This window comes from Tetrahymena thermophila, assembly GCF_000189635.1.
Source record: "Tetrahymena thermophila SB210 genomic scaffold scf_8254716, whole genome shotgun sequence".
Taxonomy (NCBI): domain Eukaryota; phylum Ciliophora; class Oligohymenophorea; order Hymenostomatida; family Tetrahymenidae; genus Tetrahymena; species Tetrahymena thermophila.
The window spans coordinates 146259-163786 of NW_002476481.1; the positions used below are offsets into that span (position 1 = coordinate 146259).

General features: G+C 21.3%; 5 protein-coding genes across 5 annotated transcripts; 3 read left to right on the forward strand and 2 right to left on the reverse strand. All coding sequences in view use genetic code 6, as the record gives it.

Moving 5' to 3' along the window:
• Positions 1–756: 756 nt before the first annotated feature.
• On the forward strand, positions 757–4361 carry TTHERM_00096740 (surface protein; the record flags this gene model as incomplete). Its single annotated transcript, XM_001012122.2, has 15 exons — positions 757–789; positions 844–1002; positions 1058–1094; positions 1410–1501; positions 1555–1689; positions 1744–1881; positions 1939–2045; positions 2112–2153; positions 2213–2251; positions 2307–2393; positions 2446–2496; positions 2555–2599; positions 2661–2983; positions 3704–4183; positions 4336–4361. The coding sequence occupies 15 exons, from the start codon at positions 757–759 to the stop codon at positions 4359–4361; spliced, it is 1794 nt and encodes a 597-aa protein (XP_001012122.2).
• Positions 4362–4386: 25 nt separating this feature from the next.
• Positions 4387–4691, reverse strand: TTHERM_000096767 (hypothetical protein; the record flags this gene model as incomplete). The annotated part of the gene is made up of 2 exons (XM_012796597.1): positions 4387–4429; positions 4507–4691. 2 exons carry the CDS (start codon positions 4689–4691, stop codon positions 4387–4389), a joined length of 228 nt encoding a protein of 75 aa, XP_012652051.1.
• A 2449-nt stretch (positions 4692–7140) lies between these two features.
• TTHERM_000096768 (transmembrane protein, putative) lies at positions 7141–9535 on the forward strand (the record flags this gene model as incomplete). The annotated part of the gene is made up of 4 exons (XM_012796598.1): positions 7141–7209; positions 7665–7843; positions 7980–9175; positions 9255–9535. 4 exons carry the CDS (start codon positions 7141–7143, stop codon positions 9533–9535), a joined length of 1725 nt encoding a protein of 574 aa, XP_012652052.1.
• A 2122-nt stretch (positions 9536–11657) lies between these two features.
• TTHERM_00096769 (transmembrane protein, putative) lies at positions 11658–14268 on the forward strand (the record flags this gene model as incomplete). The annotated part of the gene is made up of 4 exons (XM_001471201.2): positions 11658–11711; positions 12228–12409; positions 12531–13903; positions 13985–14268. 4 exons carry the CDS (start codon positions 11658–11660, stop codon positions 14266–14268), a joined length of 1893 nt encoding a protein of 630 aa, XP_001471251.2.
• A 525-nt stretch (positions 14269–14793) lies between these two features.
• Positions 14794–15909, reverse strand: TTHERM_00096770 (kinase domain protein). The gene has a single exon (XM_001012123.3). The coding sequence runs from the start codon at positions 15876–15878 to the stop codon at positions 14895–14897; it is 984 nt and encodes a 327-aa protein (XP_001012123.3). The 5' UTR covers positions 15879–15909; the 3' UTR covers positions 14794–14894.
• Positions 15910–17528: the final 1619 nt, after the last annotated feature.

A 17528-nucleotide genomic window follows, 5' to 3' on the forward strand; every position in this document is an offset into this window, starting at 1 on the left:
AAAAAAACATAATTTTTTAATAACGATTAAATATATGTTGACTTGAATACATTTTTTGTAATTAATAGTAATCCAATTATGAAGGTTACTCATTCTTAAATACTCAATTAGATTGCTAAAGGCGTAACTTTCTGATTCACTCACTGACACTAGTTTCATTAATAAATTATAAATTTGTAAAATTATTACGTACCTAAAACAATTATTTAATAAACAATTAAAATTTTTTAAACATATTTCGCAGAAAATCTTTATAATTTAAGCTCTATTTAGAAAATATTTTCATTTATTAGTATTTATGTTATTTAGTTTGAAGAAATTTATGATTTAATTAATTGAAACTATCAGATAATCTAATGGTTAATTATTGATCACTAATTTGCTTAACTAATAAATTAATATCGTCATAAATATGATTATTGTGCCACCCAAGGATTGACAAAATTAAATAAATAAATAATCAAAAATTAAATATTACATAAAATTTCTACTCAAAATGATCAGATTAATCTATTCATTAATTTGCTTTTGCTTTTATCTCCAATTTTCATGCCAATAATAAATTACTATTGACCAATATTGGCAATATTATCAAGTAATTTACTCTATTTATTTTAAGAGTATTCTTAAAATCATTTTTAACAGTAAAGAAACGCATTAATAGTGATTAATAAAGATGCAAGCTAATACTAATACTGGAAACTCAACTCTGATGGATTCATTACCAAAACTATTATATTATAGGCCTGTGATTTGATGAATTAGAGCAAAGATGATCAATTGCTTGAAGTAAATTTAAAAAAAAGAATTTATTTATTAAGTTGATTATTTTTATGAAATTAGTTTTCTAACCAACTCTATTACTTCATTCCTTCTTAATAAAATTATTATTTGATTGACATTAACAATCTGGAATCATTTTAAGATCAATAAACTTACACTTGCGGAAACCCTCTTTCTATGTTGACTAGTTAAGGATTAAAAACAAACTATTTCTAATCAGTAATTTTTTTTTAATTTTCAGATGATAATTCCTCATATTTTTTTTGAATAAAAGAATAATTTGTATGTTAGAATAGCTACTAAATAGGACGGTACCTCATTATATGATTATAGCACAACATTTTCTTTATTGATAGATTCTGCAATTCAAAATATGAATAGTTTAGATAAATATTACATTAAAGATGATATTTAAGATTTTTAGATTGGAAATTCTTTCTATTTTTTCTTGAATGGGGTGAAATATCAGAACCCAAATAATTGTCTAAATACTTAACTTTTTATAGTTGATGTAAAAATTTTTTTCAAAATAGATTGATTATTTAGATTTTAAAAATATTTTAAGAAATAAAATAGCATATTTTTAGGAAATTGTTTTTTAGATTTGATATATTTATTTAATTTAGACCTCACCCTAAATCCTCTTACAATAACTTAATAAAATCCATAAAAATCAATTAACACTTCCTACTCTGATATCATGAACTTAGATCCATAAGTAAATTTACATCATCATATAGTTTCAAATTAATTATTAATTATTTAATTCAGACAAGGCTAGTTGCTATGTGTTGGGTTATCACAGGCTAATCTGTATGGTGGTTTTACTAAACAGATAAACTGCCTTATATTCAAAGCACTATTCCTTGTTAAAATTAACCATAAAACCAGCCTATTGTGTTTTAAGTAAATTACTTTATTTTTATTTAAAATTATTTTAATTTTTTCAAATAAAAAAAGAATTATTTCATTGTTGATCAAAGTATTTATAGTCTATCTAAAAGTTCTTAATCTATTAGTTATAAATTTAAAAGTAAGCTTCCTAAATAATATTTACCTAGTCATGCTTTCAACTATAGTTAAAGATTTTACAAAGAAGTATTCATTTAATTATTTTGTTAAAAAAACAATAAAATTTATAATAAAAATTAATAGAAAAGAACTTAAATTGTAATAGAATAAAATAATAATGAGAATATCTATTTATTTATGTCAATGGATTATCTGGTGTGTTAACAAAATAATAGTTATGTGAATTAATAGTAATTAATTTTCATATTAGCTTATTCCTTTATCAACCTTTAATTTATATTTTTATTATAAAACAGAGGAGAATGCTAAACATGTAACTAAAACTAAATATTTTCTAAGTAATTTATTTTTTTTTATTTTCTTTTTAATTTTTTAATAATTTATTTTTTAAATAAAGTAACTAATGCAGCTCTTGCCCTTAAGGGACTTTTTATTAGTAAATAAAATAATTTGCTTTATAAATAATTAATTAATTTATTTTTTCTTTAAAGGAACTAATAATGCTCTCCTTGTTCTTCTAATTGCACTTAATGTGATAATTTTACTAAATGTAATACTTGTGCTTCAGGATATTACTTGTAAATTATAAATTTTTTTCAAAAATATTTAATTGTTTTTAACTTATAAAAGATCGAATTCTAATTTATGTGTTTTATGTCCTAATAACTCAAGCTGGAATAAGTAATTTTTTACTAAATAAATTGTTTCGCATTTATTTAATAATTATCAAATAAATTAGTTCAAGCTGCGATTGCAACAATAATTATTTCAAATAAATAATTAAGTAAGTAAAATTTTTTTGATAAATTAATTTAGAAATGATTTATTGTAAAATTATAAATTAGTTCAACAACTTTAGAATTTTAATGTGTTAAATGTTCTGATCCATGTAAAGAATGCACAAGTTCTACTATCTGCACAGCTTGTTATAGTTAGTATTATTTGAATGGAAATACTTGCACCAATTGCCAATCTCCTTGCCTAACTTGTACAAGTGCAAGTGAATGCTAAACTTGCTAAGATGGTTATTATATTTCTGGCTCATAATGTATGAGATGTGTGAGCCCATGTCTAAAATGTTCCTCAAGTTCAAGTTGCAGTTCATGCTCATTTGGATATTTTTTATCTGGAACTACTTGTCAATAGTGTGACAGTATTTGCACTTCATGTACTTCAAATACAAATTGTTAATCTTGCTCAGACGGTTATTTTCTTAATAATAATTAATGTAATTAGTGTGATCCAACCTGTACAAAATGTACAAGCTCATCTTCTTGCTCCTCTTGTTAAAGTGAATATTTTTTAGACGCAAATAATAAATGTTCTAAATGTTAGCTAAACTGTATATAATGTCAAAATTTATAATCCTGCTAGAAGTGTTAAGAAGGCTATTTTTTAGACAATTAAAACTGCTAAAAATGTACTAATAATTGTTAGACGTGCTCAAGCTCTACTTATTGCTTGAGTTGTTTATCTGGATATTATTTATAAGGAAATTCTTGTATATTATGTAATGATAAGTGCACTTAATGCACATCTAGTTAAATTTGCACTTCTTGTAAAGATGGCTATTTCTTAAACTAAGGTTAGTGCTAAAAATGTGATAGCTCATGTTCAAAGTGTACAAGTTTATCATATTGTTCTGCTTGTTCTGATGGCTATTTTTTAAATTAAGGAAATTTATGTTAATAATGTTAACCTAACTGCACTTAATGCTAAGATTCATAAACTTGTTCGTAATGCCAATCAGGATATTTTTTTGATACCTTATCTAGAAAATGCACAAAATGTATTAACAATTGTTAGACATGCTCAAGTTCTACTTTATGTATAACTTGTTTACAAGGATATTTATTATCAAGTAAATCTTCTTGTTTTAAATGTATAGAATTTTGTTCTACATGTAATGAAAATTTAATTTGCCCATCTTGCTTCGATGGTTACTTCTTAGATAAAAATTCATGTTAAAAATGTTTATAAAATTGTGCATAATGTAATGATTCTTAAACTTGCACTCAGTGCTTGAAAGGCTATAATCTTTACGATAACTTGTGTCTGACAAGTGAATAATGTCCGAGTGGTTGCAAATTATGCTAGGATAATTTCTCTTGTTAAACTTGTTTAGATGGTTATGTCAAATAAAATCAATAATGTATAAAATGCTCTGTTGAAAATTGCAGCTTTTGTGATTAATAGCAACGTTGTTTCTAATGCAAAAGTGGATATAAGTTACTTAACAATTCATAGATTTGTGTTAAAGATTGTGGAGTTGGACATTATTTATCAGATAATAATGAATGTTTGGCGTGTGATTAAACTTGTTTCACTTGCAAAGGTCCAACAGACACAGATTGCATTATTTGTAAAAGTAATTTATATCTCTCAGTTTCTAGCCTAAAATGTACATCATGCTAAGATCAATAATATTTAGACAATTAAAATAACTGTCAAAGTTGTTTCTCCATTTGTGAAACTTGTTACGGCCCGTCAAGCAATTAATGTATAATCTGTAAAAATTAGCTCGTTAAAAGCAAGATATCATTTGAATGTATTACTTTAGATTAATACTAATCAGAAGAATTATAATATTATTTTAAAAATGGCTTTGAGTGTTCTGAAATATAAAATAAAAATCTTACATAAAAATGTGAAGAATAGCTAGAATTTAGTAAATTTACGTACAAAATATACTTATATACATCAGCTGCTGGATTGATGTTATCTTTATGTTCAGTTATTTTTGTTAGTTCGTTAAGATCATTTAGCACTTACTACATTTAGACATAGCAAATATTAGGATTTAATGTCTTTTCTTAAAAACTGATTCCTTAATGGTTAAATTAAATGCATTTCAGAATAAGCTATTCTTACAACATTTTTACGTTAGTCCCTAATTTTGTAACAATCTCTTAAGTTTTACATAATTTAAACAATCAAAGCGAGATGATTACCTTAAACAACTTTTATAAATCTATTTTTGATAATTGTTTGTACCTGATACTGCTTACATTTCTATGCTTATTCTTGATTGTTATTGTTATTATTATTTGTTAACACTTTAATAAAGACCTAATGCTAAATTTGCAGAGATAATTAAAATGGAACAAACTTATATAGTTATAACAGCTATTTTCTAGTTATTTGCTTTTCAATTCTATTTATTAATTATTTAGAAGTGATAAATCTTTATTTGATACAATTTTTTCAATAGGATATATCTTATTTTACATTATTTTGAATCTATTTTGGACATTTATTGTAGTATATTAATGGGAAAAACTCATTATGAAAGAAAAGCTTTGTTTTGATTCCTTAGTTAATGGTGTATTAGATTCCTCATGTTAAACTAGATGCTATTGGATAGTCTTAGAAGCTAGAAAATGTATAACAGCTATATTTCTATCAAAAAATTTGTTTGAAAATAATAATTCTTCTGTTGCATCATGGGTAGGTTTATCAGTTTCTATAGCTTTTTGCTTATATATGATTATTATAAGACCACTTCAATTTAAAAATTAAAATTTCATAATAAGTGCTTTAGATTTTATTTACAATATTAAATTGATCATGATTGGAGTTATCATATCAGGGTAATATTCTGATATATAAACTTAATATTATCTAAATAATCAGTATCTTGCAAAAAGTAATTTTTTATTTTATTATTTAAATTTAAGTAATTTTGATATTTTTAGTTATTATAATAGCTATGATAGTATTTGCTGCTTTCTATTCAATTACAACAATCATATTGATGCTTTAGAGATTAAAGATATATCTAAAATTAAGGAAAAGTAAAACATACATTTCAAAATAGCAATCTTTAGTTATTTCTTCAAGACAAAAAAGTTTTGTCTCAGATTAATGTTTGGAAGAAGCTTTGAAACAGTATAACTAAAATCAATTTAAATATCAAAACTCTATTAATAAAAATTTATTTACTAGAAAACTTATAAGTATAAAGCAATGAAATTTAGAAAACCCTAAAGTAAATTTAAGTTATCTTCATCAAATGTTAAATGAATAGTTTGATTATTATTATTTCACTCAAAATTCCTATATAAAAAAATTTAGCAGAGAGAGGTTTCGATCCTCCGACCTTTGAGTTATGAGCCCAACGCGATTCCACTTCGCCACCCTGCTAATCATAAAATAATTAACTAGGCTATACAATATGAAAGAAAATTTTAACATTAGTTTAAAGATATAAAATATAATATTTTTGGTAATATGTTTAGTAAATTAACTCAATATTTAGTTTTTATTAAAATTTATTTTTAATTAGTTGTCATATTAATTTATAAAATTATTAAATTAAATGTTTTTCGAATTTAATTTTTTGGGTTTTTAATAGAATTTGAAAAAAAAATAAAATAATATTTTTAACTATTTATTTAATGACTTTTTTATAAAAAATAATATGTTTTATAAATAAACTGTAATATTTTGCTAATATTGAGGTAAAAAAGTAACAAAAAAGTGATATTAATTAGATATACAAATTTGAAAGAAAGGGAAATCAACCAATTAATTTTTGCTAAAAAAATTATTAATGATTAAATCTCTCATTAAAAAACACCAACTCAAAAAGATTGATTAAAATTTTGTTTTTACTAGTGTTATTTAATGAGGATTTAGGGTATAAAATTTTTAATCAAAGATTTAATTTTATGATGAAGAAAACAAACAAGAGATAAAATTTATTTTTTGAAATTAAAAATATTCTCGTATAAATTTAACATTAGAAATCATGTAAAATTTGATTATAAAAGATAGAAAATAAATAAATAATCTTTTAAATTTAATAAATCTTATTCAAGCAAATTGATTTATAGTATATTGACAGTTTGGGCCCAATAAAAAAAGAATGAGTAATCCTCAAGTAATTAAGTAAGTAATTGACAAAAATTTTATTTTATTAATGATATCAAATAAAAAAATTTTACTTTTTTGAATATAACTAAAATGTATTATTTAAAGATATTTACTAGCATTAATTTTATTTTACAGAAAATGCCCATTTACTAATTAGTTACTTACTTTCTATCAATTTTCATAGATTAGAAATAAATTAAATTATAAAAATAGAATTGATTAAGTTAATTAGGATATTTCGCTATTCAATAATATAATACGTCAAATATTTATAATTATTTAAATTCATTTAGACCTTTTATTTTTGGAAAGAAAATTGAAAGAAATACAAATAAAGTGTATTCATAAATCTGATAATAATTTAATTTCAATTAATTTTTAAAATAGAGGTAACAAAAAACAGATTTGATACAAAGTCACTTACTTATTACTTGAAATAAAATTAAAAAAATGAACTTTATTAGTCAATTTTTTGTATTTCTCATGCTCTTTACTTTATTAAATGGAGAGAAAGAAATGGTAAATTTAAATTAATTTCATAATTTATATTTATTTATTTTAATTACATTAATCTTTTTATAAAAAATATCTTATAATAATCATGATAACATCAATATATTATTTATTTATTATATTTTCACTTTAACTATCATCATTTTAATTTTTTATTATATTATTGCGAACTTTTAAATATGATTTTATTCGAATTCAGCTACATAAATAAATAATTTCGCAAAAGCAAAAATTAATTGTGAAAATCAACTTTTAAAAAAAAAAAGATGGAATAGAAATCAAAGCAAATTCAATCAAATTTTTTAGATGAATAACTTTTCAATTTTTTGATTTTCTATTTAGAATTTGATTGTTTGTTGTTTATCATAATTTTTTGTCTAATTTTTTATCTATTTTAAACCATAGAAGATAATTTGATCTAATTTGTATTTTTTTCTTAAAATTTATTGATAAAAATATAGGGTGATTTAGATTCTAGAAGAGATAATAACAACAACTTATATCAAGGAAAACTTAGATTATCATCAAATTAATTTCAGAAATAAGAAGTTGGAAAATATTAGAGAAAACTTTAAGACTGTAAACAAGATTATTTAAGAAGATTTTGTAAAATATTAGAAAGATATTAAATCACTAAAAAGTAAAATTTTAATCTTATCGCTATTTATTATTTTTACCATTTATTTTTTTTTATAAATGTTCTATTAAAAAAGACTAAATAAGTCTTTTAGAATTTAATGTTTGCTTTTACATTAATTTATTTTAAAAATAATAAGTCTAACTAATAAGTGCTTTACTTCTAATATTGATTGTCTAATTCCTTTATAAATTTCGTGTAGTATAAGCTAATCAAATAACTAGAAAAATTAAATGAATAAGTATATAAAGCAAGGAATGTAAAATGAAAAATTGAAAAGATAACTTCAACAATATTAAATGAACAGCTAAAGCTTATTTAATAACAGATAACTATTCAATAATATAATAGATGTTATCTCTATAATTAACATTTCATTCATAGTTATTTTCTCTATATTCACAAACTATGGATCAATTATTGGGTGGATTTTTATTCAAAATTAATAAATAATTGGTAATTACATATTTACTCCTAATCTAATTTTAGTATAAATGAACTAATTTGAATTGAAATCTAGCTACGCTCATCATATATTTACCATTATACCTAACAAATTTTAATTTTTATCATCTGACAATCAAGTTTTACTTGAATTCAACCATTATAATACAATACTTAAAATAGATGACTTCTGGAGCAGTTTGTTGATCAACTGCTTTTTATCTTTTATCTTGCTCGGAATATCTATTCTTCTTTTGTTTATATTTTCACTCTTTTATAAAACTAAGGATTTAGATTTGACCCTAAGCTTACTTTAAAAAATTTACAATTTTATTAAGTGGAATATTTTTGTTTATCTGCTGAGAATAATTGGATGTTTTTTAATGTTTGATTCGGTGTTTGTATTATATTAGAAAAATAACACCTCTATAACTGACTACATTTTCAGTGTAATATTTATGATTTTTTATATAGCGTTACTCACATACTGGAGCTATATCATAGGATATTAATATGAAAAAATAAAATTTGAAGATATCGCCCAATACTAAACTCTAGTATAATAAATAGACGTATCAAATAGAATTTCAAGGATATTTTGGATTTTATTTGAATGGAAAAAACTAATTATCTCGATATTTTAAGCGTTTTTTGTTCTAGATTAAAACAAGTCATAAATTACTTGTTGGATTCATGTTGGAATTAATACAATTTTTTTGATTTATTTAATATGGAAAAGGCCTTTCCTATACAATCTAGTTAATATTATGATAATTTCTTTAGAGACAATTAATATAGCTTTGATTATTTTTCTTGGCATAATAACTAAAGAAAATAATCTTTAGACAGCTTAATTACCATCCAATTATTTGACATAAACAATGCATGACTGTAATAGTTAGTTAATTAATTTTGAAAATATTTCATAAAACATTTTTTCTTAATTTCTAATTAATATTTAAATAAACAGGTTACAGATATACAATGATAGGATTTATTTCATTGTCAATAATATTTTAAACCTTCTACATAATACAAAAAATAGTTAATAGCCTTAAAAAAAATTAATAAACAGCTTAAGGATAAAAAAAGCAAGAATTATGTTTAACTGTTTAGGAAACAAACGAAGAAAAGCAAGATTAAATTTACGAATTTCTATATTAATACAATTTTTAAAGTAGAAATTACTGGTAAAAGAGAGTTTAAACAGATAAGAAATTACGTTTTAACCAAGATTGGAATATATATTGAAATATTTTAATTTTTGTTATTTTTGTTACATATTTACATTACTTAAAGCAACTAGCTAACTTTAATATTTATCAAATAAATTTTAAGTAAATTCAATTTTAGTAAGTACTAATCTATAAGTGAAATAATATATTCTATTCAAAAAATGAATGTAAAATTTAGATTAATTAAATGATTTCTTAATTTCTAATTCAAGTTAAAAATATTCTGCGATCTATTATTTTAATGTTTGATAATAAATTTTTTTAAATTTTTATGCTATTTTATATGAAAGAAGATTAAAAAACATTTTAATTTGTTGAATTATATTTTTAATATAAAAATCATAATTTCTTTTTTAAAAAATTTTAGCAGAGAGAGGCTTCGATCCTCCGCCCTTTGAGTTATGAGCCCAACGCGATTCCACTTCGCCACCCTGCTAATTCTAAAATAATAATGCCAAGAATACGAAGTAGATCAACAAAATCGTTTTTAATACATTGTAAATAAAATATGATTTTAGTTATTGTAAAATAAATTTATTATTTAAAAATGTGTTAAATAAATTAAGAAATTAGATATTAATTTGTAATAAGTTTAAATAATATGTATTAATAATATTTAATTTTAGTCAAATATCAAAAAACTTAACTTTCATTCATCATTAAAATAGGACTAAAATACATTCTCTCTATTAATAATCATAATTTTGTTTTGTTGCTATTAATACAAATTCTAAATCCTACAGACCAATGAACTGAAGATAATTAAATTTATATGATTAAATGTATCATTAAATCTTAATTTATAATTATTTCCAATACTGATTGATTTAGCTTAAGTAAAAAAACAAAATTACAAAAGTTAATCTAATTTGAAAAAGCTTAAGAAAGCTAATAAAATAAATATCTGAGCAAAGAATAAATAAATAATTAAATATATACATTTAATGTTAGAGACTTTATTAAATCTAGTTTTTTCTTGTTCATGAATGGGAATATTTTAGTTAATTAATCTCTTATTTCATAGTTATTTGCAAATATCTTTTGGGTAAAAATAAATTTTTAGTACTTATTCATTTATTTTGAACCTATTATTTACTGAATCTTTCTAGCTTCTTATATAGCAAGATCAAATGTAATTTTTAGACTTTTAAAGTTTTTGATATTAGCGTTGTTTTTTTTTTTTGAATTGTAACAAAATAGTAAAAATAATTAATTTGGTTTGTGTATCCATAAGAAAATAATTCTTTTAAAAGAATTTAATATGATAAAAACTCTGATTATTTTTTGGTCGATGATTATGATTGAGAATGAATTTACTTAGTTATTTAAATTTGATGATCAATTATAAATTAGCAATAAAATTTTAATCAAATTCAACCAGAAGTAAGTTTACTATTCTCAAATTAATAGTTCAAATTGTTATGACTTTTCAAAAGCGATGAAAACTTTACAATTTTTACTTGGATTTACTTTTTCTTAAACTCACTAATACATTTTTTTGAAGCAGAATATATTAGGAAAAGATAAATTCAGAACGCATTTTAAATTTATTTTTTTTAAAGTTAGTTTTCTTCTCGTTATTATTAAAAATGGTTGTTTATTATTGCATCTTTTAAATTAGGTTTTTATTAATAATAAATGATATTTAATAGAAATTTTTTTGTATAATTTAATAAACACTGATGAAAATTTGAATAGTTTAGCTCATAGCACAATAATTTGATTTCTTGATTATGTTAAATGAGATAATTATTTAGACAAAAATGCTCTATACTTTTAGATTATCGATTATAGCGTTTTTAATGTTTAGATTTCTTCTTATTATTATTACTCATGGGTGATTGTGTATTTTTTTAATAATCTTTTTTAATTAATAAGAGTAACAAATAAAATTAATAATTAAAATAGAAAGTTTTACCAGATTAGTTGGAGAGTTAGTAAATATATTTATTTAGTATTTCTTATTAGATCTCTAGCTAGCTGCCCAAAAAGAAAAATTGAAGTTAAGCGTAAAGACTAAATACGAAAATATTTATAAAAAATATAATTTCGTAAAAATTTTCTAACAAATAGATTTACAAAAGTTAAAAATAAAAACGTTTACCAATTTAAATTCATTTTGATCTCAGATAAAAGCTATGATATGGTTTATTCTAATATTTATTGCTTTAACAAGAGGGGAAAATCCAAAGGTATAGCCAGTAAAATAACCAAAAATTTTAAAAACGCTTTAAGCTTAAACAATTTTTCAATAATAATTCTAACGTTCTTCCATTATATTAATATAAATAAATAAACACTTGCGGATTAATCTCTGCTTTTAAATAATATCGAAAAGCAATAAAAGTATGATAATAATCTGGAAAAAATAAAATATTTTTCTACTAATTTTCTCACATTTTCCTTAATTTTTATATTTAAAATTATCGAGAGTAAAACAAATTTTTGAACTACTTTATCAGTTAGCTAATTAGGCAATTATCACAATAGATATTATTACAAAAAGGTTGAATTAATGATTTCAACCCATTCATATATACAAAAAATTTCTATTATTTCTAATCAAAATCATATAAAAGCTTTTAAACTATTTGAATGTGTGCGTTTTTCATATATTTTTTATTATTTATAACAATTTAAAATTTATAAAATCTATTTTTACTTAATTCTGCCAAATGAAACTTTAATAAATTATTTTTATTAAATAGCCAGAATTTAATTTAATTGGAACAAACTATAGCCTGAATTAATATTAATAATTGAGGTAACTTTAAAATGAAAGTGAATAATAAGAGGGAAATTAAATCTGCAAAGTAGTAATTAAAAATTGTAAATTGTGTTTTTAATCTGGATTATGTAAAGAGTGCGACAAGGGTTATTACTCCAATAAGTATTTATTTAATTTTGTCTTCCTTCATTTTAAAACTCTTAGCCACAATTTTAAAATTAATTTTTGTAACCTTATTCTTTTATATTCTTTCCATTAAAAATTTTTTAAATATACAAAAAAGAAACTCTGGTGAATGTCTACCTTGCAATAGCTCTTGCGAATAATGTGATGGTCCTTCAGAAAAAAACTGTACTATTTGCTCAAATAATTTAGTATTTTCACCTTAACTAAAATAATGCTTGAAAAAATGCAAGGAAGGTTAATTTTTTAACCAAGAAATTAATTAATGTGAATTAAGAATTTAGAATTGCTTGATTTATTCTGATTAAGAATAAAATCTATGCTAATTGTGTGAATTTGGTTATAGTTTGAATATATTTAATAATAATTGCGAATCTAATCTAAATATTCAATAAGTAGAAGATATATAAGAGTCTGTATAAAAGACGAATTAAATAAGAAATCTTTAATAATATAATAATTAATTTAGTGATATTCAATTATATACCCAAATAATTGATATCCTTTCAATAGCCAATATATCTTTAATACTAATTTCATCAATATTTACAAATTTTGGTTCAACTTTAGGATGGACTTTCATTCAAAATTAATAAATTATTGGTAATTATATTTTTTGTCCATATCTGATTTTACTACAAATGAACTAATATGAAATGAAGTCAAGCTACGCTCACCACTTATTTACTATTATTCCTAATTTATTTAAGTTTTTATCATCTGACAATCAAGTGCTGCTTCAATTTAATAATTAAAGCACTATACTAAAAATAGATGACTTTTGGAGTAGTTTCTTGATTAACTGCTTTTTACCTTTGATACTACTAGGAACATGTATTCTTTTTTTATTCATCTTTTTCTTAATTACAATTTCAAATAACAAAGAAGAGTAAACTCTAAGCTTAGCTTAAAGAATTTACAATTTTATAAAATGGAATGCTTTTGTTAACCTGTTCAGAATAATTGGTAGTTTTTTAATCCTAGATTCAATTTTTGTGTTATATTGGAAGAAAAATACTTCAATCACTGACTATGTTTTCAGCTCAGTTTTTATTGCTATTTATATACTACTTTATATATATTGGAGTTTAATTATTGGCTATTCGTACGATAAAATTAAATTTTAAAGTATAACCTAATACTCTACTTTAATCTAGTAAATAGAAGTTTCTAACATACTTCAAAGGATATTTTGGATATTATTTGAATGGAAAAAGATTATCATCACTGTATTCTAAGCATTTTTTATATTTGATCAAAATAAATCATAAATCACATGCTGGATTTAAATAGGTCTTAATTTTATATTTCTGATTTATCTTATTTGGAAAAGACCATTCCTAGAATATATAGCAAATATCATGATAATTGCATTAGAAATAGTCAATCTTGCCTTGATAATATTCCTTGGTATTATCATTCAGGAAACTAGTTCCAATCTGACATCTAATCTGATTTAAACTATACATTACTGTAAATATTTTTAGAACTAAAAACATTTATTAACAAATAAAATTAAATGTTAAATATTTTTTTATATTATTAAACAAACAGGTTACTTATTTACTATGATTGGCTTTATAGGGTTATCAATAATCTTTCAATTTTTTTATATAATATAAAAGATTTGCTATTATTTAAAAGGCCAATAATAAATATCTTCAATTAAACATGACTAATCTCTCGTAAAGCCTATTTCATATTAAGAAACTAAAGAAGAAAAATAAAATTAATTTTTTGAATTTTTATATTAATACAATTTCTAAAGTAAATCACAATGGCTAAGGAAAATCTAAACAGATAGAAAGTTTTAAAGAAATTATGAGATTTAAGAATGAAATAAAAACATAGCATAATTTATATAAAAATATTAAACTGTTTATACATATTTACTTATTCATCTATTTACTCCGTTTCTATTATCTTTGATAAGATAACAAATTATATTTACGCTTTATTCAACTTAAAAAAATTTATATTTTGTTTATTATTAAAATCTCTGAAGTAAAAAATAAAAATTTTAGCAGAGAGAGGTTTCGATCCTCCGACCTTTGAGTTATGAGCCCAACGCGATTCCACTTCGCCACCCTGCTAATTCTAAAATAATAAGAGATAGAATATGAAGTAGATCAACAAAATTCTCAAAAATAAAGCAAAATTAAAAATTTTATTTAAAATTTTTTTTCTTAATAAATTCAACATTTTTATTTTGTTGAATTAATTTTTTTCAAAAAAAATTTAATTAAAAAAAAATGATTTTTTAAATTATTCAAAAAGCAAAAATAAATTTAAAAACATAGAAAAAACAAATAATTCTTAAATAAAAATTAACAAATTTCTTAATTATTAAAAATAAAAAACAAACTTGTTTAATAAAGATTTAATTGATTAGATTTTAATTAAATCTAAAATATTTATTAATATTTTTTTTAGAAAATGTTTGCTTCATAAAATCAATTAAATATCAAAAAAGTAGTTTATTGATAACTAATCTTTTAAATTTATGAATTATATTTAGTAATTTTTTTTAAGCTTTCACATTAATTTTAGTCCTGTTTAAGAGCAGCTCTAATTTCACTAAATTTTAATAATTTCTTAGCTCTCTAAATAGATTTTATATTCCCTAATGGACAATATTGTTATCTCTTAAATCTATTTGTAAGATTTTTAAATTTTTAAATCGTTTAAATCCTTCTCCTATACTTAATAGGCCAACCTAGCCTATCTAATTTTTATTTAAAATTATATCTAAGCTCACTAAGTTTTAAATTGGTTATAGCCCATTACATAATCCAAATATTCCTTAATCATCTATGTTGTTTTAACTTAAAGAGAGAGTTAAACTACTTAGATTTATAATTTATCCTAATCCAAAACACAAATCTGAGACACCCAAAGAACCGATCTCATTTGATCTTAAATAGAGCGAAATATTTTTAAGGCTAGAACATCTCCCTATTCCACTTCCAATTTCACTTGCTCCTTACTGAAGAATTTTACTACCTACAATCTGCAATTCTAAATTAGTTAGAGTCTTAGTATTTTGTAATCCATTGAATAGATTGGAAAGTCCTTATTATCCAATAAAATTTAAATCAATTTGTAAAGTTTTTAAATTTAAACTATTTCCTAACCCGATACCTAAGCCAATCATTCCTATTTTATCAATATAATTATCAAACAAGTTAAGATTTAAATGTTTTAAATTTTGACAGTTTGCAAAAGAATTTCCTAAAAATGCTAATCCTTAACTTCTTATCTTATTTGAATATAAATTAAGATTTAAACAAGTCAAGCTTTTACAGCTTGATAATCGATTACTCAAATCAATAATTTTTTTCTTATTTAACTTATTTTTACTTAGTTATAATTAAAGATTAACAACATTTTAAGGACAATATTAAAGAAAAGTTTACAAGCAACCAAATTTTTAATTTTCTTATAGCATTTTTTTATTTTCTTCTTTAGCTTTATAATGTTTATTATTTATTAAAATTTAATTTATAAGTAGCCAAAATAAGGAAATTTAATCAAAATATTAGTCAAAATTTTATAACAGGATTCAAAGAAAAGTGGGTTTTGCTAGATTTTTGCTCATAAAATCATACTTTAAAGAAATCATTTTTATCAAAAACAGGTACATATTGTTTTGATGAGTTTTATTTCCTTCGGTTTCAAATTTATAAATTAACGCAAAAAATAAATATTTCAATTATATAATAAGTATTTGAAAATTAGAACTTTTCTATATTTCGGATCAGAATTTAATTTATATATTAATGAAATAGAATTTCTTTTTTATCAATAAAAAAAAGATTTAAAACCAAAAAATTAATTTATTCCCAAAAATTTAATAAATTATTTTGTATCAATATATAAATAAATCAATTAAATCATGAATACTTATATTTATATTTGCAATATAAAAAATGATCAATTTTAGATAATCAAATATAAATTAAATTTTATCAGCTTAACCATCTTTCAAAAAAATTGATTGGATTGACTCATGGCAATAAAGAAATTTTTTGAGCCTTGTTTATAAATAATTAATTAATTAGACTATCTATTCTAACTTATAAATACTAAATAATTTATATTTTTATTTACAAATCACATTTAGGTATAATTTGTTTTCCTACTCAAACTTTTCTAAATTAAAAAATAAATGTAAAAGTCATCCTTATTTAATTTAAAATTATAATTTATATTTAGTTATATCCAATTCAAAATTTAATTTTATCTATGAATTTATTGAATAATAATCTATTTTTTTATCTGAATTAAATATGTCATAATTAATATTTGTCTCTAATTCCTAATAATTATACCTAAAATCAAGAAGTTTAAACATTAAAAATAAAGAAAATCTTTTCTCTAAAATAAAATATTATTTTTAAAAATTAAATATTTATTTTATTCTTTTTTTGTTATAAACTATTCAATTTTAAAATCTTAATCTGCGAAAAATAAACTTTTTAAATTAAATAATAAAAAAATTAGAAAAATCTAATTTGATTTAAAAAGTTAATAAAAAAATACAATTTGATTTATCTTGTAGCTTTTTTTGTTAATATTTTATGTAATATATAAATGTAATTCTTCTAGTTTTATTACCTAATGATCAACGATATTTGATAATTAAATTAGATGAATTATTTTTTTCGAGTTACAATTAATTAAATAAATCTGATGAAAGCGTATCAGTCGACTTTTCTCTTTTAAATAAACTTACATTAATATTTTTTTAATCCAAGAATTAAGAATCTAAATTTTCAATATTTTATAAATCTGATAATTCGCTGCGTAAAATTATTTTATTTTTAAAACTCTTTAAAAAAATGAGTGAGTACTTACTTCTATTACAAAAATACAATTTTTTATTTCATTTAGTAATATGATGTATAAGAGGAATATCTTGCATGGCAGTACGTACATGATATGCATTCTTTCAAATGAGTTTTAATTCAAAAGAAAATACTGATAATTTAATCTTATTAATGTAACTTGGATAAGAGGTTATTAATTATCATAAAATAAAATACAAAAAATAGAAAACTTTCTCAAATTAATAATTATTGAATTTACATTATTTTTT